The 24,992-nt window shown below is 38.5% G+C and overlaps 1 protein-coding gene across 9 annotated transcripts in view; it reads right to left on the bottom strand.

Moving 5' to 3' along the window:
- Nucleotides 1-101: 101 nt before the first annotated feature.
- RAB27A (RAB27A, member RAS oncogene family) overlaps nucleotides 102-24,992 on the bottom strand; it is an 82,268-nt gene continuing 57,377 nt past the window's right edge. For all 9 annotated transcript variants that reach the window (XM_069596472.1, XM_069596470.1, XM_069596464.1 and 6 more), the window contains 4 exons: nucleotides 20,571-20,656; nucleotides 18,270-18,373; nucleotides 13,200-13,323; nucleotides 102-2,406 (listed from right to left, as the gene is read on the bottom strand). In XM_069596472.1, coding sequence (XP_069452573.1) covers nucleotides 2,208-2,406; nucleotides 13,200-13,323; nucleotides 18,270-18,373; nucleotides 20,571-20,656 — 513 coding nt within the window. In that variant the 3' untranslated portion in view covers nucleotides 102-2,207. The remainder of the gene's footprint in view (nucleotides 2,407-13,199; nucleotides 13,324-18,269; nucleotides 18,374-20,570; nucleotides 20,657-24,992) is intronic.

Raw genomic sequence — 24,992 nt, 5'->3', positions numbered from 1 at the left:
CCTAATGGAATTTGTGTCTCTGAGTGTGCTTTCCTTTAGCATTACATCCTCTGGGTTGAAACTTTCTTGTAAAGGGAAATGAAGTTATGTCCACACATAAATAACAGATTAAACCACTTTTTTTATTATAAGCTTATCTGGCACAAAATTCACTGAAGATACACTTCAATTTTACACAGGACTGTAAATAGAAAAATACATTGACACACAAAAAAAGTTTATGTTGGTGCTTCAAAGTAAATTTAAACACATGATTTCCAAAGAGAATACAGGTTATTGATGTCAATAACTAAAAATGGTTCTTGTGTGTGCACTGTTTCATGTATAGGTTTCATTGTGTATTATGTTTAAGGCCAATAGAATCTGTACGAATTGCTCATTTGGTTCCTGATAGGCTGACACAATACAGATATTTTTTTTTCACTATACAAATAAATCATATAAAATATTCCCTGGTACATAGCTATAAAATTATTTCCTCCACTTAAGTCTTACAGCAATTTTACAAGGCACTGCTTATGATGAGGACCCTGACTTTCAAATAGCTGGATCTTTTATCACTAGTATACACAAATGCATAGGACTCAGTGACTTCTTAGCATTTTAAAAAGTCTAAATTTTAAGGATAGAAATATATAAGATCTTACAAAGCACAACTAAGTTTCTTAAGCAGATTGTGGGAGGGCAGTGGCAAAAAAAACCAGGACAGATGGTCCATAAAAAGCTGTTTGAAAATTATCATGTACAAGTAGCTAGTTTTCATCATAGTTTTATTTTTCTAATTACAGTTATACCATCACAAAATACATTTATTTTTATTCTTTATTTAAATTATAATGAGTGGTATTTCTTCCTAAATAGCCATTAAGTTCTTTGGAAATTTTAATCTACTTAAACTACTTTAATAAATAAGAATTTTCCCCTTTGATTTTTATAAACAACTGCCATGAAGCATATTTTGAAACACACCTTTAATTTGGTAAAAAAGACATTTTGACAGTGTGGAAGAGTACATGACCTTGGCAAGATCCAGCAAGTATAGTAAATATCCATGATCTCAGTGAAAACTACAGGCTATAGAATATTTTGTTTTTCTATTTTGAGACAGAATATGAATGTAATTGCTTAAATACAAACATCCATCTTCCACCAAACAGTATAAACAGACATGTTATGTAATTATAAACTAATTCCTTCAATTCCAACTGTATAAAAATAAAACAAGTTTCAAAGATCAACAAGATGGAGCCTGATGGTGAAAAAAAATGATAAGTCATTCATAAGCTAATTGAAACTGCAGCCTGAGGATGACAGACCAACATTTTAAATATAAAGAAAAAGAAGCTAAATATTTGCTTATCACAAATAACTTCAGCATAAGCACCAGCTATGTTCAATATGGCCAGCACATAGGCCAAGTATAAATGCACAGATCACTGTGAACTAAAGGCATAAAAATCTAATTCCCTGACCCTTCAATCAACCTTTCAGAGCAAAGGGAATTGAGCGGGGAGCCAGAAGTCCCCACTTCAGTCACTTATACAACACTAAACTATCCCAGTCCTTGCTCTCAAGGCCCTTTACACCAAAAATAGTCACAGTGAGCATGAAATTGATCAATCCAGTTTATCCAGGGCCTATAGATATGGCCAATCATTTGTCCTATATTCATTTTAAAGAGAATGCTTACATAAATTATACTCAAGACATTGAACCATCATTTGTGTATATTCTTATTTAATATTTAAATTGTTTAGATGACATTTTAGAAAGTCCCCTGTGGTGCAAGAAGGGTCTTAAATTTGCGTTAAAGACTGATGTTACATCTAAGATTTAAAGGTGAGACTCTGGGCCTATCTATGGTAAAGCAGGGATGATAACTTCAGTCATTCTACATCATAAATGCGCTGTTCTGTGGCTACGAAATCCTGAATCCTTGAACGATCTACTGCCATGGGGCTAACGTTTCATAAGGCACTTTTGGCTATGTGAGATATTTTGCCTAACTCTCAGGCTGAATCTTAAAGAATATTTACAAAGCTGCAGCAAAGTAATTTTAAAACGGGATACTTTACTGATAGGTTTAATTGGGATGGTGAGAAGCAGTTTGTATGCAAGGCCTGTTTGCCTCTCTCTGAGTCATGTATCACTATAGGGAAGGTCACAGACATGGGCCCCTCGAATGGCTGTTCAGCTCACTAGCCCCCTCAACAGCCACATGACCCCTTCTCCTTTTCTTCATTCAGCTGATCTGCAGAGGTGTGGCCGTTGGAGCGTACCACGCCTTCGGGAATCCAGGACTTGTCCACACACCGTTCCATTCGCTTCATTATCAGGTCCAGGAGCGTCTCAATTGCCTGGTTTATGTTTGTCCCATTGGCAGCACTAGTTTCAAAGTAGGGGACTCTGAAAGACAGCAACAACTTGGGTTACAGCATGTGATGGGAAAGGTCACTTTGCCCTTGATAATTCAACTTAGAAAATCAGAAGAATATAAATATATAAGACAAGAAAGGCATTTTAGCACATTAAAAGTAAAATAATAACTGACACTGCATTCCTAACAGAGATGTAAAACTTCTGGAAGTTTTTATCCCCATTTCACAAATGATGAAACTATAGCTCAGAAAGATGAAGTAATGTGCCCTTGCTAGAAACGAGTGGAACCAGGATTTGAATCCACAGCTGTTCAACTGTAACCTACTCAACCAAAGGCTCTACTGGTTCCAAATTTACATAATGTTGTATGAAGTTCTCCAAAATAGAGAACTCTCACTTGCTGTCAATGGGGGAAAAAAAAATGCAAGCCAACATGAGACATCAGAGGTCCCTGGCCGTATTCGTCAAGGGCTTGGCCACTTGTCAGCTCCAGGCAGTATTCCTGGACCACACCTTTGAAGACAAGACATTCTGAATTTTACAGCACTTCAGGGTTCCTCAAGCATAGCAATCTTAAGCATGTTTATTTTGTTATCCCAGGACCTGAGATTAGGTATAATTCTTTAGTAACTTACAAAGCATCGCTTCAAAACTATAAGGTTACTTTTCACATGTTCTTAAGACATCATCAGTCTTTTTGCGGTGGTCACCCTTCATAGTTTGTCTCTGCAAGAGGATTAATCAATTACCTGCCAAATTCTTCCCCTTTCTTAATAAAGTCATGAAAATAATAATATAGTTATATTTTCTTCAAACTGTTAACTTCATTCTCACCACTTAGTAAGGAGTCTGACCAAAATTACTCTTGAATGTAAAAACTACAAAAGAAAGTTGTTTAGCTCCTTCAGGAGTCCTGCAATTGAATTCAGTAAAATATTCCTTACATGTATAGATACTTTAACATCCATCTCTATTACTGTTCCTGAAGAATGTCTTTGTTTTCCTGTGTTCTCATAGCATGTTAACACTACATCAGTGACTCTGACTACAATTCTGGTAATTCTTTCATTACTTCCTGACTAGGAGCAGCTTCCACAGGAGAGCTGTAACAGAATTGTTTTCACCTTCTTAGTGCTTTGACAGATATTTTCAGAACTGTTCTGCTTCCTAAGAATCACAGTAGGGGTACATGTGGAGGCATGGAAGGTTATCTGCCCATTACGATTCCTCAAGATGCTGCCGCCTTATCTGCTTGCTTCCTACAGGAACTAACAGGCCTTGCAACTGGACTCTATATTCTCTCCTGTTGGAGTGTAGCTCATAAAAACTGCTTGAGGAACCATCACTTCATTTGGGCATCTATCCATCTATCTGTGAGGTCTGATGGACACAGTTGTTCCACTGATTCTACCATGCCCATGTTCACAGCCCTTCATATGCTGACTCTAAAATACCTCAATCAGGTGCTTCCCCTGTGGTCCAGTGGCTAAGAATCTGCCTGTCAAGGCAGGGGACAAGGGTTCAATTCCTGATCCAAGTGGATCCCGCGTGCCAAGGAGCAGCTAAGCCCATGTGCCGCAACTACTTCAACCCTGATGCCCTAGAGCCTGTGGGCTCAACAAGAGAAGCCACCACAATGAGAAGCCCGTGCACCACGACAGAGAGTAGCCCCCACTCAGCGCATCTGGAGACAGGCCCAGCACAGCCGTAAATAAATAAATCTTTTTAAAAATGAAGTAAAATATCTTAATCAGAGAAGGTCTCTCTGGGCAAATTACATCATCTTAGTGATTTTTAAACCTCTTGCCTGGCTATCTCTTTGGTTACTTTCAGTCTTTTTTTTTTTTTTCCTACATCTTCATCTGGTGTCTTATCCACAAAATGAAGGAAATGCATTTTCCCCATCCCCCTGGTCACATGTAGTATTTCTGTACCAAGTTTGAAGAAGACATTCTTTGTGGAAACTCAATAAATACTTATTTATCAACTATCTATGTTATTAAGTCCCAGGGACATTTTTTGATGCTGCCATTTCTATATGAGCTGAATTTTAGATTAAGAATTCTCAAAATTTAAATACTTAGATTTTTCTCCATCGTGCTCTCTCTCAGTTACACCCAAGGAGAATCATTTAATGTCTAAGAATATTGTTTATACTTAAGGAGAAGGCTTGATCATTCTATCACCATTCAGAAAGCTATTGTTTCATGAAAAAGCAACTGAAAAATTCATCTCTCTCTATGAGAATACTGGGTTAAAATTGGAAATACAAAAATAAAAAAGTAGTTGAGCAGAAAACTTTCTTGTAAACACTGGTTACAATGGTTCACATCTCATTTTTAACATTTCCTCAAAGTCCATCATAAATATCTTTCCGACTATAGAGTCCTCAGCCTCACTGAATTCCTCAACAGGATCTCTCTCCATTATGCTATTTCTACTTTTCATAGTTTCCTCCATCTCAACTCCTCATATCCCATAATCATTTAAAGGTATAAATGAAAAAATTATAAATAGTCTAAAAATGATAAAACCTATACATGAGGGCTTCCCTGGTGGCTCAGATGGTAAAGAATCTGCCTGCAATGCAAGAGACCAGCGTTTGATCCCTGGGTCAGGAAGATCCCCTGGAGAAGGGAATGGCTTTCCAGTTAAAACTACGGTTTTTCCAGTAGTCATGTATGGGTGTGAAGGTTGGGCCATAAAAAGGGCTGAGCACCAAAAAATTGATGCTTTTGAACTGTGGTGCTGGAGAAGACTCTTGAGAGTCCCCTGGACAATAAGGAGATTAAACCAGTCAATCCTAAAGGAAATCAACCCTGAATATTCATTGGAAGGATTGGTGCTGAAGCTGAAACTACAATACTTTGGCCACCTGATGCAAAGAGCTGACTCATTGGAAAAGACTCTGATGCTGGGAAAGACTGAGACCAAGAGGAGAAGGGGACAACAGAGGATGAGATGGTTGGAGGGCATCACTGACTCAATGGACAAGAATTTTGGCAAACTCTGGGAGATAGTGAAGGACACGGAAGACTGGCATGCTACCGTTCATGGGGTCACAAAAAGTCAGACGTGACTTAGCAACTGAACAACACCACCCACTCCAGTATTCTTGCCTGGAGAATTCCATGCACAGAAGTGCCCAGTGGGCTAAATAAAGGGGACCCCATTTGTACATGGGGTCGCAAAGAGTCAGACACTTAAAGACAGTCTGGACAATGGTTAATAGCCATAACTTCTGGAGCCAGGTTGCCTGGATTCAAGTCCTATTACAACTTCATACTAACTGTGTAGCACTGGCAAAGTGTAAATATCTGTGTCTCAGTTGCTTTATCCATAAAACCAGAAAATATCACTATCTTCCTATTAAGGATTAATTGAGTTAACATCTAAAGGACTTAGACTGGAGTCTGACATATAAGAAATGTGTCATTTTTGACAAATGTGTCATTAATAAATATTTTCTATTTCAAACACAGTAATGGGTTACAAAAGTTTGTTTTTAACTTTGTGTTTAAAACTCAGAATATATAAAATCACTGAATTGTGGAAAATCATAGCTCCAAGAGACCTTAGCAAGATTATAAACATTAACTTTCCAGACTAGCCCACAAAAATTGATTCAATCCACTATGAAGCTGATCTATAGTCTTGCCCTAAATTCTAGTAGTCTGAATTATGCTCCCCTACATTAGAGATGGCTCACTCAGATCTGTCCTAGCAAAAGCGTTTCATGCTCCAAAGCATTTGTTTCCCTCCAGTTCTTGTCAAACCATACTTACTACCATTCCTTACTACCACAAGTGATCATCATTAAATGCTGAGAGAAAACAGATCTTACTTTACTGATTAATACCATAAAGAAGGCTGAGTGCTGAAGAACTGATGCTTTGGAACTGTGGTGTGGGGAAAGACTCTTGAGAGGCCTTTGGACTGCAAGGAGATCAAACCAGTCAATCAATCTTAAAGGAAATCAGTCCTGAATAGTCACTGGAAGGACTGATGCTAAAGGTGAAGCTCCAATACTTTGGCGACCTGATGCAAAGAGCCAACTCATTGGAAAAGACCCTGATGCTGGGAAAGACTGAAGGCAGGAGGAGAAAGGGATGACAGAGGATGAGATGGTTGGATGGCATCACCAACTCAACGGACATGAGTTTGAGCAAGCTCCAGGAGATGGAGAAGGACAGGGAAGCCTGGCGTGCTGCAGTCCATAGGGTCACAAAGAGTCAGACACAACTGAACAACCAATGACTGACACTTCTAGCAGAACTATGAGCTATTCTCTAATGTTTACTAACTTAAGTAAATACTTACTTGATATAATTTCAGGGTATATGAGTGAAAGCATACATTTTGAAGTCACTCATATTAAAAGAGGTACAATATTAAGAAGATATAGAGTTTTAATCCCAAATTCTACTAACAAACTAAAAATTAAAAAAGTGTATTTTCTGACCATTTGTGAACCTCCAGGTGATGTGACCAGGAGTCAGGTTAACAACCTTAAAATCTTCAGACTAATTATTCAGAGTCTTCTAAGCAACTGAGGTAATATGGTTTTTATTACTATAGGAATAAATGAATGCTAGAGTTTACTCCTTGCCACCCTCAGCTCTTTGAGCTGCCAGACAAAAAGTAAACTAAATGAGAAGGACAGCAAAGATCCTAAATTAAGACTTTCTTTCCATCATAAAATGATGTCTCTGGGAATTCCCTGGCAGTCCGGTGGTTAGGACTCTGAGCTTTCACTGATGAGGGCATGAGTTCAATCCCTGAACAGGGAACTAAAATCCCACAAGCTATGTGGTATGACCAAACAAACAAAAAATGATGTCCTGTGCTCACATTTGAAAATTGGACTGCTCAGCTTGTCCTAACAGCATAGAAATTCTAGTATAGAGTCAGACATACTTTTATGCCCATATCTTCTTGATGTTCACTTTTAGAAGGTACTTGGGCTACTTTATCTGAACAGTTCTCTGTATCTGTAAAGAGGTTTAACAGTGCTTCCTGGTGTCCTCATAAAGAAGCAATAAGATAATACAGGTAAAGGGCTTAACACAAGCTTAGCGTCCAGCAAGTGCTCAATCAATGTTCACCCTGTGGGATTCTCTTCTTCTCTAAACATAATGTTCTGCTTTTCCTAAAACTTTCCAGGCAAAATTTTAGTAATCTTAGCTTAAATTCAAGTGGATCAACTGCCCCACTTTCAAGCATAGAGCCGGGTGTATTGTTCCTTCTCGCCACATGATGGTGCTGGTACAGAACAGCTAGGAAGCAGTTCATCAACCTTCAGAAAAAATCCTGTGCAGCTAACCGATACCAATCCATAAATGTGCACTAAATGGATTTTGGAACACATGTAGAACACCAATTTTGATGTGCTTTTAATAAACAGATACATCACAAATTTTTAAATTTAAGAAAATGAGGGGAACATGATCATTTGCAGTTTCTCACCGAGATACCTACATCCAGCTCATGTCATAGTTTAGGATCCAATTTTTAGGTGTTCTCTCTTCTCTTATTTCTACAAAACGAGAATATCCCAGATCCCACTTAGAGGTTCCCAGGAATGAAAAGCAAGGGTATTTGGTGATTCTGTGCAACGGTTTTAGATATTTGGTTCACATGTGTATCCACAAATGATGGAGGAATTTTTCGCTAAACTAAAAAGCGAGCCTCGCTACTTTTTATAGCCTGCTGGCTGCTGAGTGAACAAGCCTTTAGAGGAAAGGGTGAGAGCAACAAATGAAAGCCAGATCATCTGAGCTCTGTGGGGCCCTGGAAATCAGTTTTGTCTTTTTAGTTGCAGCTTATGTGTGTGGTTCTTGAATAAAGAGAAGATATCATCAAGTTTTCAAAGAACCAAAGTACCAGAGATCAAGCTATTCATACATTTCGCCTAGTTCAGACTAGATGAAATACTGAGTGCCGCATGCTGAGCTAAACCACTGGGAATCCCAAAAACGGTCTGTACTCATATTATTAATATTGTAATAAGTTTTTAACACATCCTCCATTCCAGAAACTCTTGAGCACCTTTCTCATCATTAGCCAGTAGTTTCCAGTTGGAGGGGGTGGGGCGGAGTTGTCTTCTATTTGCTGTCCCTAAGAATAGATCCTAAAAGTCCTCATCATCACAAGAGAAAAAAAAAATTTTTTTTTTTTAACTACAGGGGACTTCCCTGGCAGTACTGTGCTTAAGACTTCATGCTTCCACAGCAGGGTGTCCAGTTTCTACCCCTCGTCTGGAAACTAAGATCCCAAATGCCTTGAGGTTCAGCAAAAAAGAAAAAAACAAACTGTAATTATGCCGGTGATGGATGTTAACTAAACTTATTGTGGTGATCATTTCACAACATATACTTAAATCAAACCATTAAGTCGTATACCTAAAACTAATACAATGTAATATGATAGTTTTATCTCATTCTGTGAAAATTTACTGCTTATTTCTTTGCACAGCACATGTGATATACATACATTCAATTATCATACTTTCATCATATTCATTATGTCCTCTATTTCCCTTAACCCTGAATCAAGAACAAAAGGCTTATACTGACCAACAACTATCTTCCGTGAGTAAAGAGGATAGAAGGACACTTAGATGCAACCATTTTCACTTACAATGAAGTCTTTGCCTATAAGCTTATGGCTCGTGCTCGCTTGGTCCTTGCCCCATCTATAGCACAGCTGATATCATTAACTGTGTAAGAGAAAAAATACTCCTGGACTTAGCATGGATTTTCCAGTGATTAGTCGGTGAGCACATGTCCCTCCCCAAATGTGGCACAAGTAGACACCTGCTTCATATTCTGTTGCACCATCATTTTGTCCAGTTCTGTGGGCAAGGAAGACATCTGCCAGCATGCACAGATCATGGTAACGTGACACCTACACGGGTGCTCCTCAAAGTGCTATCCTCAGTCACTAGTGGCAGCAACATCTAGGAATCAGCTAGAAATGTAAAATGTGGGGCTTCATCCCAGTCCCACTAAATGAGAAACTCAGTGGGACCCGGAGTTCAGGTGATGCTGGGGCACACTTAAGTCTGAGATCTAATAGTACCATCTAAAAGAGGAATGTTGCCAATATGCTTTCTGCTTTTTCTTCTAACATATTTGTCACTGACTTCGCAGATATTTTTTAAAGTGTTTCAGCAACAAAGTGAATATCATGGTTTTGACTGGCAGAAGTACAAATCTGAATAACCCTCTGTTTTGCTCTCTTCTCTGATTTCATTGTCAATATTATTCAATATTGGAAAGCATTATTTTGTAGTTGTTCTAAAAAAGCTGGTTTATGGGCCACATTGCTTTGTTGTATTAGGAAGTGACCTAAGAGCTTCATGTTACAATTTAAACAAATGTTATAGCAAAAAAAAGGGGGGGAGGGGATTAGGGGTAAAAGGATTCTTAGTCTACTAAAAATAAATTTTCAAATATTCATCATCATGCATCCAATTCACCCTTTCCATTTTGGGCTGCTGCATGAAGTCCTCATTCTCAAATTTACTTGTCCCAGCAGACACACATTTATATTTCTTATTTGCACTGCAGCATGTTCTTATTAGGTTTGCAAAGTTTTTCTGAGTCATAGTCTTTCATTCTTAAATACACGTATATTTCAGAGAGCCACTTGTGAACCAATGACCCATTCTTACGAACTGAAGATAGACGGTAATGCAACAGTAACAAAAACCACAAATTTATCAGATAACATACAAATGATATGAAGATATCCCATAAACTACTGTTTTCTGATTGTTAGCACATAGATGGATTAACGAGTATAGTCTTTTAGTGCATGTGCAACCAATGAAAATATTACAATTATTAAAAATGAAAAAAAATTTCTGTGAAAATGATCATTAAACTTAAATGTCAAATCTGTCCAATCCATGTGAACCAAATTTCTCTTTCACATCTTCCTCTGAAACTCCCAACAGCCTACAGAACTCTATTTTATGCTTCTTAAATCCTAAGGGAAGTCTGTTTCCATCCCTTCCCATCTTCAATAACCTCCACTATCTTATCTGCTAATCTCTCCTCTGATCATTTTAACCCAGTTGAGAAACTTTACACTGAGCCTCTCTTATGAAATACTGCCCACATCTGAGCTGAGCACTGAGGTCCCTTTTGTACTCGGAGTTTCCATATAGTCAGAAGGTAACAGCAGGCTCTCCAGTACTGGGCAGAATGTGGAATCCTGAGAATGAGCACAGAGGAAACAAGCAAAGGGCAGGTAAAGCCCAGAGAGGGAATGAGTCAATCCAGACCCCCCACAACACTTGACAATATAATTGTTGGGTCCAGCTAACTTTCCTAGCTGCCCTATTTTATAATTTTTTTTTTCTTGTCTTTGCAAATACACTTCTCAAAAGCCTGGTCTAGCAAGGTCCACAGCTTCCATTGCTTCATCACTTACTTCCTCCTCACCCCATTGCAACACAGCCCCCAGCTTCAACACTTCAGAATCCACCATGGTATCTGATCCCTCTTTCTTTCCACTACTTTACAAAAGTTACTATCAAGATAGAAGTGGGCATATCAGGTGATCAGAATCGCCCTCAGAGTTTGGTCAGCCCCCACTTCAGAATCACCTCAGTCAGAGGTTCTCAAGTTCTGCTTCAAAAATCATATGGAGGGACTTCCCTGGTGGTCCAATGGTTAAGAATTCACCTGCCAATGTAAGGGATGTGGGTTCAATCCCTGATCTAAGAAGATAGCACATGCCACGGGGCAACTAAGCCCAAGGGCCACAACTACTGGGCTCGTGAACCGAGAGCCCGTGCTCCCCAACAAGAGAGGATACCATAATGAGAAGGCTGTGCACCACAACTAGAGAGTAGCTCCTACTTGCTGCACCTAGAGGAAGCCCACATGCTGCAGTGAAGACACAGGGCAGCCAAAATTTAAATTAATTAAAAATAAATAAATAAATAAGTCAGTGGGACTGTTGCTTAAAAAAAAAAAAAAAATCACATGGAGAGCTTTTAAAAGACACCAATGCCCAGCCCCACTCTCTATCTGTGGTAGCTTTATGACCTGTCAGCTTGTCTAAATTGAACAATACTTCCCAGAACCCCCTTTGCAGTTAACGTGGACCGCAGAGAGATGCAGGGGAGATTTGCAGGGCAGAAGTGAAGCAGCAGCCATTCTGCAGCTCTCACATTTTGTCGCTTATCTGTGGGCTCACCTCATTGGCACAAACCAGCAACCAGACCTGTCTCCTTTTCCACCTTCCCCTAGATCCTCCTTTAGCTTCTCCAGCTCCTGGGCCAGATGTGTTTGTGTTTATCTCTGTGCAAAGAGCACTGGCTTCTGTTGGCCACACATACCATCCAGGTCAGAAGCAACAGGGACTGACACAGCTTCCGTCCATGATCATGGTCCCAGCTGGTTCTGGCTCTCCCTCACTTCAAATCCCCCTTCTCTTCTGACGGCACATCCGAAGGGCCTCAGCATCAGATACACAGCAACCCTTCACAGGGACTGCCCAGGAGCTCTCCACTCCATCCTCCCTGTCACCCCAGACTGACCTGGGGAAGCAGCCCTAACAGCACTCCCTGTTCAAAGGCCTTCAGCAACTTCCTGAGCCCCCGCAGACCAAGTCTACTCTTCTTCCCTAGCATTCCAGTCTCTCCAGACTCTTGGTTCCTTCCTGCCCAGTCAACCTATCCTTCCACTCCCTCTCCAGTGTGAACCCCATCCTTGAGTGCTTTCTGAACTCCATCAGCCCAAAAAAGAAAAAGGCAGGGTTCACACGATAAAAAGGCAAAGTCCCTCCTATAGCTTCCTTGGATTTGTCTAACAACAGAGGCCACTAGGCAGTAACACCCTCTACACACAGTACACCACCCACACCACCCTGCTCTCTTCCTTTCTCTTTCTCCCTCCCTCCCCTTCCTTCTCTACCCTACTTGCTGTCTCCCACTAATAATAAGAGTAATTATTACATGCATATTTGCATTCTCATTATATTGGAGGAAGAAAGTACAGCACAAATTGCTTTGTAGTACTTTATTGAGCAGCGGCTGACCCCTTCTTTCATGTCCATTAATGCTGCTGCTACTATGATCCTACCCCCCGAGCTCAAGGAGGAAGACAGTATTTAGCTGACTCTCCACCACAAAAATGGGGCTTCCCCAGTGGCTCAGTGGTAAAGAATCCCTGCAGTACAGGAGGCGCGGGTTCAATCCCTGGGTCAGGAAGATTCCCTGGAGGAGGGCATGGCCACTCAATCCAGTATCCTTGCTCCAGAGAATCCCACAGACAGAGGAGCCTGGAGGGCTACAATCCATGGGAGACACGACTGAAGTGACTAAGCACACACAACAAAAACACAGCTTAAACCAAAGGAGCTCTTCACACTCCTCCACCAGCATAGGTATTTCAAGGCCAAGAAGGCCTTCTTGTATCCTTGAACTCGCCAAAGCAGAATATGGGCTGGCTCTGAATCTTCCTCACTGAATAAATATACAGAATTTCCTTATCCGAGGCATCTCGTACCTGCATCTTGGAAAGGAGGCCTTACACGGTTAGGGTGTTTGTCCCAGAAGCTGTCTTTCTTCAAACACCAAGAGACTGAGAAAATGGTGCTGAAGCACTGAATGAAGGCCCTCACCAATGGCTTTCTCTCTGGTTCCCAAATCATGTAATACTAACATGCAAAGGAGGTGTTTGACACCTTCTCCCAAGGCCTACATCCCTCTCAGTTTTTTTGCGTTTGCCCTTTTTGTTACCCATTCACGTGCCAATGCTTGCATCGGAAATTTGTGCTGTAGACTCCTCCCCCAAAATACTCACCCGTATTTCTCTGCAAGTCCTCTGGCTTCTTCCTCTTTTACTACTCTTTGGTCTTCCAGATCACTCTTATTTCCACATAACACTATATCTGGGTTTTCACAATAAGCATGCATTTGCAGCTGACCTATTAGTAGAAGAAGATAAGAATATCTGTTACAGTTAAGTAACATAAGTCTATGATCAGTGGAGAATATATGCAAAACTGCTTTAAAACTGTAAATGGATATACAGATAGAAGGAACTGCATAATTCTCTATAATGCTTTCAAAACACCAATACCCCAAGCTATAAAACTAAATGGATGGGGCAGAGATGTAAAACTAATCCTGTCCTTATGCACATACTCTAGCTTATTTATATTAGAGAGGAATAAGAGAATTTGTTATCCCTCCAAAACTTATGTACACACACACATCCACATATACCACATAGCTGTCTTCTTTATGAAGATCATTTGAAAAGAAAAAACCACACTTGGAGGATTTCCTAGTGCTCATGACTAACCTTAAAGCTCTGTTTTTCATATATTTTCTCTCCACCACAGTGGCGTTTTTAAAATGAATTGTCTTTCTATAAGCCTATTTCTATCTGAAAGATTTTTCACATTTTTCTATTATCCTAAGGCAGAATCAATTTATCTAAAAAAATTTAGGATCAAATGAGGACAGAAAACCCAGAATATATAGTCAATGATTCTGTCACCAGACCCAAGAAGCAAGAGACTACAATTCTCACTCTATAGCTTCTATTTCTTTTCACATGAAAATCTGTTAGTAGGCATATTAACAGTAATAAAAGCAAAGGAACTTCAACTAAGCTAAAGAGTTTAATCTCCCAAATAAGGAAAATAAGTCTTATTTCATACTCATCATACCTCACAGTGAAATGAAAGTTACCCAAACTTGCACAATAAGACATCCTCAAAAATGTATGGCCTAATTTATTTTTTATCATGGTTAACCATTAGTTCCTCATTATCAAGTCATGTTCATTATATCTTATCATGAGAAAGTCAAGTCAGTTAGTATTTACTGAGCAATAACGGAGGCCTGATACTTGGTGCAGAATTTCAGGGCACTGACCTTTGCCCTTATGGGACGGAAGAGGGGAACACGACCTATACAGGCAAGACCAAACTGTACCATTTCCAACAGCCACATCCTTTCTGTCTCCAGTCTGTTATGCATTCTGTCCCTAGACTCTGAATAACCAAACACAGCCTTCCTTCAGGGACATCCCCTACTTCCTTTACAACTTGCCTCTCAGTCACTTCTACTGAGGAACCTTTCTGGTCTCCAGAGAGGTTCAGTGCTCTGTTAACACCTTATCTGTTCAGTGTCAAGGTTATGAAAATGAACTCGGGACCCAGGGTGTTTAAGGCTGAATCCTGGCTATGCCATTTACTAGCTGTGTGGCCTTGAGGAAGTTACATGGCCACTCTGTGCCTCAGTTTCCCCCTCTTTAAAGGAAGACAATGACAGTATTTACTTCATAGGGGTAAGGTAAAGGTTAAGTGAGTTAATTCAGTGAATCTTGAGGTAAGGTCCATGGACCAGCAGCCTAACAACCATCACCCAGGAACTTGCCAGAAATGTAAATTCTCAGGTACCACCCCATATCTACTGAAGGAGGAAGGCTGGGTTTGAGGTCTGGAATCTGTTTTAACAAGTTCTCTGGGGGGATCTAGATGCATGCTCATACTTGAAAATCATTCTTTTAATGCAATAAAGCATTTAGAGATATTGTATATTACCAGTAATAATGTTAAATAGTATTTATTTTGTGGAGTCTGGGAAGTATGATAATTGATCATTTTTCTTTTTTCCTAACTTTTCTACAAAGGTTGTGAATTATTTATATAAAAAATAAATTTATGAATTCTTTTAAAATATCTCACCAAAGAAAAAAAAGCACATAAATAACTACAACTTGATATGGTATGTGAGAAGGATCATGTCTAAGCAGTACAAAACATAATAGGAAACTTAACTCCAATTGAGAGGAATAAAACTGACGTACACACCCCACTGGCTCAGATGGTAAAGAATCTGCCCTCAATGTGGGAGACCTGGGTTCAAACCCTGGGTTGGGAAGATTCCCCTGGAAGAGGGCATGGCAATCCACTCCAGTATTCTTGCCTGGAGAATCCCCATGGACAGAGGAACCTGGTGGGCTGCAGTCCATGGGGTTGCAAAGAGTCGGACACAACTGAGCAACTAAGCACAGCACAGGATATATAAAATAGATAATAAGAGTCTGCTGTATAGCACAGGGAACTCGACTCAGTATTCTGTAAGGGCCTATATGGAGAAAGATCTTTAAAAAATAAAGAATGGATACATGCATAACTGATTCATTTTTCTGTACACTTGAAACTAATACAACATTGTAAATCAGCTATATTTTAATATAATTTTTTTAAAGAGGAGAGAAAAAATTTAATTCAACAAACTTATCACAGAAAATTTCATGGGGGCTATATTTTGTCAGATTTTAAAGAGTAAATTGAACTCTAAATTTTTAAGACAGTGGGAGTGAGTATGGAGAGGGCTTTTCAGACAGAGGGAATAATAGGAATAAAAATATAAAGGCAAAAATATGTTAAAAAATATACTTGTTGGGCTCTTGTCCCACTTATGTGAGGCTATAGAAGAACAGTTTAGAAATATAGGCTACTTTGGAGTTTCCCTATAAAACATGCTGCCCATAGGTACAACTGGTTCATCCTCAAGCTCCAGAAAGACTGGTGAGTGATACAACACTATCCGATTCCTCTTTGATTTCAAATTCAGGCCCAGAGGACACAGATCTCTGTTCAGTCTCCTAAGCTCAGCAGGGATCAACTTGGAACTCTTACCCGTTTCCCATGAGGACAGGAGAGATCTGAGCTCAAGGGAGAAAGGACTGCAATGCATCTCTGGAGAAGCAAAGGGCGAGCGCAGACCTGGTTTCTGCCTTCAGCACCCAGGACTCAGTTACCCATTCAATGCAATACTGCCTCTGCTCTGCTATCCACCACTGGTATATGTATATATGTGCACACATATATATATGCTTGTGTGTGTATATATACATAAAATTTATATATATTAAATACATTAAACATACAAAATACATTAAATATTAGAATATACATTAAATATACAATATATATTTAATTCGATCCCCCAAAGAAGAATGATCCCCTTAACATTCAAACTACTAACAGGCAGAGGAAAAATAAAAAATATATATAATTGACAAATTTTTATTCCTAATTAAGATTTGTTATTACTACCTCTGACACTGAATCTTTCTGACAGTGAATACACACTTTATACTGAAGATGTGAAATCTCCAATATGTATGTTTTCTTTGCCTAACTGAGCAAGAAGAATTCTTTTACACTATAAGAAAAAAACAAAATAATACACAGAACTTCACATGATTTTATCCTTCACGTAACTAGCCATGAAGCCCAAATGGACGAGATTTACCTTGTCCAGAGTAAAGGTTTTCACCAGTTTCTCCCAGTGAAAAACGGGCGGGTTGATGCTCTTTCTACCATGCTGTGCTAAGATTCTATGAGCCCATTTCTAACAACAATCCTTAGAAAGTGCTTAAGAAAGCCCCAGAACTGGTTTGAATGAAGGATGATGAGCAGGGAATGAGGATAAGCGATTAGAAAGAGTCACTGCCATTCAGCCAAAAGGGTGTATGACTCAGACAGGCACTTAACAAAGTAAAGCCCAAGCATGACCTGGGGAACCTATATTTAAGGTATTAAATAGCTCTTCAATTCTTAGTGATTAACTTAGTTGAGAAAGAGCATAAAAAGCCACTGAATCCCCTCATCCCCAAAAAGGCCACTGAATCAAAAGCCAAAAGCTCCATGTCCTTGGGGAAGCCTATTCCATAAGGCTAAGCATCTTTATCCTAAAATGAGGATACACCACCTCCCTGGATCTCCTCATGGGGGGAACACACACAATGTGAAAATGCTTTGAAAACCACAAGACATTCATTAATGACTTATTTAAAAACTCATTTTTAAAAACAAGGTTTTCTACTATAAAAATTACAGCCCATTACCCTTTCATAACACCGAAACTATAAGAAGTTGCTATGTGGTAGGGATTTATAAATAAGTTCATTCTAAAGATTTGGCTGTTAGGAATTTAATATCACAGGCCTCTCTAGTAGGTTCTCTATGATTCCACCAATACAACCAACAGAGGAAAATGTACATTTGGTCAAGTAGTAGGATTCTAAATGACTACTAATCAATATTGTAAGCTATCAGGTTGTCTCCAAAGAGCCAAAATGCAGGTTCATGTATACTGTGCTAGGGACCACTCTAGCCAAGTTCTAGAGGTTTCTATGACAAGATCCTCCTGGCAAGTGCTCTGGCCATTTAAATACAGAAGAGACCTTGAGACAGGGTTGCTGCTGCTGCTGCTAAGTTGCTTCAGTCGTGTCCAATTCTGTGCAACCCCACAGACGGCAGCCCACCAGGCTCCTCTGTCCCTGGGATTCTCCAGGCAAGAACACTGGAGTGGGTTTCCATTTCCTTCTCCAATGCATGAAAGTGAAAAGTGAAAGGGAAGTCGCTCAGTCATGTCCGACCCTTAGCATGGACTGCAGCCTTCCAGGCTCCTCCATCCAAGGGATTTTCCAGGCAAGAGTACTGGACAGGGTTAGGATCCATTAATTTTTCAGAAGAGTCAATGTACTACATGTTTTGAACCCTGGGATGGTATCAGACTTGATAGCACTTCTCTAGGCTTCTATCTCCTCATCTATAAAATGGGGATGAGTCCTCTTTGTGGGAAAGACTGGTGCAGAGATTACACAGAAAACACTCCATGGATCTAGAGTGCAAGATGCACTCAACAAACGGAGGTTAGCATGACCAGGGAAAGCAGATGACTTCAGTTACCTTTGCTCCTGAACTAAGAGCCGTGCTCCTTTAAATAGCATTTTAAACAGCATTAGGAGCTCTTGCAAAACAACTTACAAAAGAAGTAGAATATAAGAGAGAGTCTGTTTCAGGGAGTGGGAAGAAACAGGCAGGGAGACAATACTACTTACTTATCCAGTTTCTGACATTGAGAAAACTCTGCTCATTTGTCAGATCAAAAAGCAGAAGAAAGCCCATAGCATCTCTGAAGAAGGCAGTTGTCAAGCTACGAAACCTGGGAACATAAAAGCAGATCGGTCACCTAAACCACACCCCTACTCTTTGAAACATAAAGCCACCAGCAGTCCCCTCAAGCCTTTTACAACAGTTCATCAATAACAAGTCAGATGTTAAACAACATGCCACTGTTTCTACTAACTTCGCACTATAATGCATACTATGCATAGACCTTACTTGCACAAGATTTACTGAATTATGCTATTATATAATAGTTTCAACAGTGTAAAATTAGGTACATAATCAATGACATTGAGTATCTTAAAAATATAGTAAATAGGTATTTAGAACAAGAAAAAAATTTTTGAAAACATATACAGACTTTCTAAAATGCCAACAGTTATTGCAATTTTCTTTTAAAATAAAAACAAAATTTTTTAATATAACAAATTAGATGATGATATTCCAAATGTGTATAATAAGTTATTTATCTAACTGGTAGAAGTTTATGTGTTAATAAGCCACGTGATTTGAAAAACCAGCCTTCTGGACAGGGATGGCAAGAACTAGCTCATGATCTCTTTGTCTCAGCCAAGAATTTATTGTACAATTAAATGTTAAATAGGCCAAAAGCAATGGTGCTTGCTGTGTATGTGTCTTCCCTGTCCTGTGAAAGCCTGACTTGATTTAACATCACAATGTGTTCCACGCATGACCTTTTAATTTCAGTCTCTACAGAAATCCCTTATCCCTGAGAACCATTCTTTGGCTTTAGGGTGATGGTAATCAGACTCAATTTCCCCTTTCTTTGTACCCTCTCCACCAAGGATTTGGGCTTTCCACGGGGCCCAGTGGTAAAGAATCTGCCTGCCAATGCAGAAGATGCAAGAGATGCAGCTTCGATCCCTGGGTGGGAAAGATCCTCTGACTTAGGGAATGGTAACCGGCTCCAATGTTCTTGCCTGGAAAATTCCTTGGACAGAGGAGCCTGGTGGGCCTCAGCCAAGGGGTCACAAAGAGCTGGACACAACTGAGCGCACACATGCACGCGTGCACCAAGGGGTCATCCTGCCATCTCTGTGCCGCGCTCTCTCGTGGTAGGTTTTCTCTCATTCTGCCTTTATGCAAAGCCTGCCACTGACAGGCTTGGGCTCCAGAGAAGAAAATACTGGTTATGAATTTGTCCTTTAATTAGTTATTTTAAGTGTTCTCAAATATTTCTAATCCATGTTTTTACAAAAAGAGTACTCATCTTTCAGAGATATGGACCAAAATAGTTGCAAAAGAAATAGTTCGATATTTGGAATTTGCTTCAAAATAATTGTGGGGCGGGGGTAGTGAGAAGAGGTGAAGGATATACATGAAGTAAGATGGGCCACAACCTGAAGTTTGTTTGAAATTGGCAAGTCAGTACCTGATTTCACTGTACTTGCCTCTCTACTTCTGTATATACTTGGAGTTTTCCATAAGAAAAAGTTAAACAAACAAATAAAATCCTTTAAGGAAAGTGTGAGAGATAACAAAGCTGTAGCTAACTGAAAGCAACTTTAAACAGACCTGTGGTAGCCAAGGGAGGGATAGGTGGGGGAGGGATGGATTGGGAGTTTGGGACTAGCAGATCCAAACTATTATACAGACAATGGATAATCAACAAGGTTCTATTGTTTAGTGCAGGGAACTATACTCAATACCCTGTGATAAACCATAATGGAAAATAATATAAAAAAGAATGTATCTATTTGTATAACTGTATCACTTTACTGTACAGCAGAAATTAACACAACACTGTAAAACAACTATATTTCAATCAAAAAGAGTAACTTTATATGAAGATTTCATGTCACATTTTTGTCAAGCATCCTCTGATCATATAAGTTAATTCCAACAAGATTTTTATGCTAGGTTCCAATAATCAAGTAAGGAAAATGCATGCAACTCTAGCTTTCTTTGTGGTTGAGTAAACAAAAGTAAATGGAGACAAGTATACAGGTTTTTAACAAGGGGAAGAAAAAGAAAGAAGTCCATAAGTAAAAGCATCCATTTTTAAAAGGATTCATTTTCCCTTTGACCTTGTATGAAATAAAGCCACTATTATCATTTCAGACTGATAAATTTCCTGCTAATTTGGCAGCATGGCTTATCCAGGTGCACATCAACGAATCAGTTGGCCTTTTCCCGCTCAGGTCACTGTGTGAAGAGTGCAATTGTGTTTCCCCTTTGTTCCAGCAAAGAGCACATGACTGAAGATCTCATACCTCTCTTGTCCAGCTGTGTCCCATAACTGCAGGTGGATTCTCTGACCTCTGCCAACAGCTCCATCTGGCCCATTGGCTCTGTACACCTAAAATGGCAAAATGAAAAAGAAAAGAGAACTTCTGAGACTGGTGAACTCTTCTCACTTAGCTATTCAGTATAACTCCCCTAAGTACTTAAACTTCTAAAGAAAATTCCATCTGGAATACAATCTTATTTATATTTTATTTCAAATAATTGTCTCTGGATAACACAATAATTTGTATTAAATGATGTAAGCACATTTTTGTTGTTCATTCACTCAGCTGTGTCTGACTCTTTATGACCCCATGGACTACAGCATGCCAGGGTTCCCTGTCCTTCACTATCTCCTAGAGTTTGCTCAAACTCATGTCTGTTGAATCGATGATGCCATCCAATCATCTCATCCTCTGTTGCCCCTTTCTCCCCTGCTCTCAATCTTTCACAGAATCAGGGTCTTTTCCATTGAGTTGGCTCTTCATTATAATGTGTAAGCACATTATATATCTTTATAAATATATTTTAAAATGTACAAGTAATATATTATTTGGTGGGGTGGGGGAAGAGACAGAAAGAGGCAGAAAAAATACTTCTGGAAATAATAGCCAAAAAATTCCAAAATCTGATGAAAACTATTCGTGTGCATATTCAAGAAACTCAGTGAACTTCAAGAAGGATAAACTTTCTGATACTGATTAGACATATCACCAAACTGTCAAAAATCAAAAGACAGAATTTTTAAAGCATCAAGAGAAAAGTGATTCAATACATATAAGAGATCTCAATAAGACTAAGAACTGATTTATCATTAAGAAACAAATAAATAAAAATGGAGGCCAAAAGGCAGTAGGACAATAAAAAGTACTGAAAGGAAAAAGACTACAAACCTAGAATCCTATTTCCAGCAAAGCTATCCTTCAAATTAAAAGGGAACTTAAAACATCCTCTGATAAACAAAAACATAAAATTCATTGCCAGCAGAACTGCCCCGCAAGAAATAACAAAGACTGAGCTTCAGGCTGAGATGAAAAGACACTAGGCAGTAATTCAAATTCACGCAAAGAAATAAAGAGCACCAGTAAAGGTAACTATATGGGTCAATACAAAAGACAATATAAATGGTTTTTCATAACTCTTTCCTACATCTGACTAAAACACAATTTCATAAAGCAATAATTATAAACTCGTGTAGATAGGTACACAGTACATAAAGATGCAATATGTATGCAATTTGTATGACAAGAACAGTGAAAAGGAATGGGCAGGATATGGACCCATATAAGAGCAGAGTATGGCATTGAAATTAAGTGGGTATTAATCCAAACTAGACTGTTAAAAATTAAGATGACAATTTTAATCCTCAGGGGAACTATTAAGAAAACAATTCAAAAAATAAAAAGTGAGAAGGGAACTTAAATGGTATACTAGAAAATGTCTATATAACACAAAATAAAGAGGGTGCAAAGAAGTAACAGAACAAAAAAAAAGATAAGACATATAGAAAATAAGTAGCAAAATGGCAGACATAAATCCTCCTTTTTTAGTAATTATATTGACTGTAAATGGATTGAAGATTCCAACTGAAAGGCAAGGGTTAGCAGAATAGATTTAAAGATGTGATCCAACTATATGCTATCTACAAAAGACATACTTTAGATTCAAAGACACAAAAAGGTTGTTAGGAAAAAAATGAAAAAAGTACAATGCCATGCAAACAATAACCAAAAGAGAGCTCGAGTTATACTAATATGAGACAAAATAGACTTGAAGACAAAAAAAAGACAAAAAAGGATATTTTATCATGATAAAAGGGTCAGGTAGTTACCTTTAAGAATACATACAGATAAAAAGAGAGAAATAAACAATTTGACAATATTTAGAAACTTCAACACTCTTTTGATAATGGATAAAACAAGCAAGCAGATGAACAAGGAAACAGAAGAGTTGCAGAACACTCTAAGCCAACTAGACATAATATAGACACCTATAGAAGCGCCTGCCTCCAACGCGGGAGACCTGGGTTCCATCCCTGGGTCGGGAAGATCCCCTGGAGAAGGAAATGGCAGCCCACTCCAGTATTCTTGCCTGGAGAATCCCATGGATGGAGGAGCCTGGTGGGTTGCAGTCCACGGGGTCACAAAGAGTTGGAGACGACTGACTGACTTTACTTACTTATAGAAGACCTCACCCAACAACTGCAAAACACACGTTCTTCTCAGTTCAGTTTAGTTGCTCAGTCGTGTCCAACTCTTTGTGACCCCATGAACTGCAGCCATGAAATTAAAAGACGCTTACTCCTTGGAAGGAAAGTTATGACCAACCTAGATAGCATATTCAAAAGCAGAGACATTACTTTGCCTACTAAGGTCCATCTAGTCAAGGCTATGGTTTTTCCAGTAGTCATGTATGGATGTGAGAGTTGGACTGTGAAGAAGGCTGAGCGCTGAAGAATTGATGCTTTTGAAGCATGGTGTTGGAGAAGACTCTTGAGAGTCCCTTGGACTGCAAGGAGATCCAACTAGTCCATTCTGAAGGAGATCAGCCCTGGGATTTCTTTGGAAGGAATGATGCTGAAGTTGAAACTCCAGTACTTTGGCCACCTCATGCGATTGCATATGAAACATTCTCAAGGACAGACCTTATGTTAGGTCATCAAACAAGTCTTGACAAGTTTAAGAGACAAAAGTTATACAAAATACATTTTCTAACCATAATATGGTTTAAAAAAAGATTAGAAATCATTTACAGAAAGGAATTTGGGGAATTCATAAGTATGTGGAAATTAAACAATACAATCTTAAACAGCCAATGGGTCAAAGAAGAAACATAATGGAAACTAGAAAGCATTTTTAGATGAATTAAAAGCACAACATACAAAAAGTAGCTTCACTGCTAAAGTAGTGCTCAGAGATACATGTATAGCAGTAAACACCTATATTAAAAATCAAGAAAGATCTCAAATCAATAACTTAAACTTCAACCTTAAAAAACTAGAAAAATAAAAGTAAATTAAATTCAAAGCAAACAGAAGGAAAGAATAATAAAGATTAGAGTGGAAATAAATTATCTTTTCTTTGAAAAGCTCAAGAAAATTGATAAACCTTTAGTTAGACTAAGAATAAAAATAGGAGATTCAAATTCTTAAAATCAGAAATGAAAGGACAACACTACCAACTTTAAATATATAAAAAGATTATAAAGGAACTAGTATGAACAACCATATGCCAAAAAATTTGATAGCTTAGAAGAAATGGAGAAATTTCTAGACACAAACAATTGAAACTAACTCAAGAAAAAATAGAAAATCTAAAGAGACATATAGCCAGTAAGAAGATTGAATTCATAATAAAAGTAACTTCCCACAAAGAAAAGACTAGGCCCAAATATCTTCACTAGTGAATTTTATCAGATGTTTAGAATTAACAGCCATCCTTCCCAAACTCATTCAAAATACAGAAAAGAAGGAAATATTTCCCACTTCATTCTATGAGGGCTTTATTATCCTGATACCAAAAACAAAGCTATGAGGGGAAAAAATGTATAGACCAATATCCATTTTGAATACAGATACCAAAATACTAGCAAACAGAATCCAACAACATATAAAAACGATTATATACCATGACTGCGTGGAATTTATCATAAGAACAAAGTTGGGTTAACATACAAAAATCAATCAATATCGATTTATAATGGAACAGAACAGTTCTAGAATAAAGGACTAAAACCACACAATCATCTCAACAGATACAGAAAAAGCACTTGAAAAAAATCCAACACCTTTCATAATAAAAATGCTCATCAATTAGGAATAGAAGATAACATCCTGGATCTGAAGAACACCATCTATGAAAAACACACAGCTTCTATTATACTTTATGGTGACCAAATGTTTTCTCCTTAAAATCAAAGACAAGACAAAGATGTTCTCCTACAACATTTCTACTCAGCATTTTACTGGAGGCACTCATTAGGGCAAATAGAAAAAAAAAAGAAAGCATATCCAACTTGCAAGAGAGGAGGATCTTGTATATTGGAAATCCTAAGGAATAAACACACAGATACACACACAGATAGAGACACCCCCTCCACCGGCACACATGCAGGTTATATCAGAAACAATAAACAAGTACAGTAGTGTTCCAGTATACAAGCTCAACTTACAAAATAAGTTGTATTTCTATACACTGGCAAAGAATAATTCAAAAATAAAATTAAGAAAACAATTTACAATAGCATAAAGAATTAAGATATTTAGGAATAAATTTAATTTAAAAAGTATAAAATATATTCTGAAAGCTACAAAATATATTGTTGAAAGAAATTAAAGAAGATCTAAATGGCAAAAAATTCCATGTTCACAAATCAGAAGACTTAATATTGTTAAGATGCAAATGCTTCCT

Source organism: Ovis canadensis, chromosome 7 (genome assembly GCF_042477335.2).
Source record: "Ovis canadensis isolate MfBH-ARS-UI-01 breed Bighorn chromosome 7, ARS-UI_OviCan_v2, whole genome shotgun sequence".
NCBI lineage: Eukaryota > Metazoa > Chordata > Mammalia > Artiodactyla > Bovidae > Ovis > Ovis canadensis.
The sequence above is the reverse complement of the archived record's forward strand: the minus strand, read 5'-3'. Positions and strand labels throughout refer to the sequence as shown.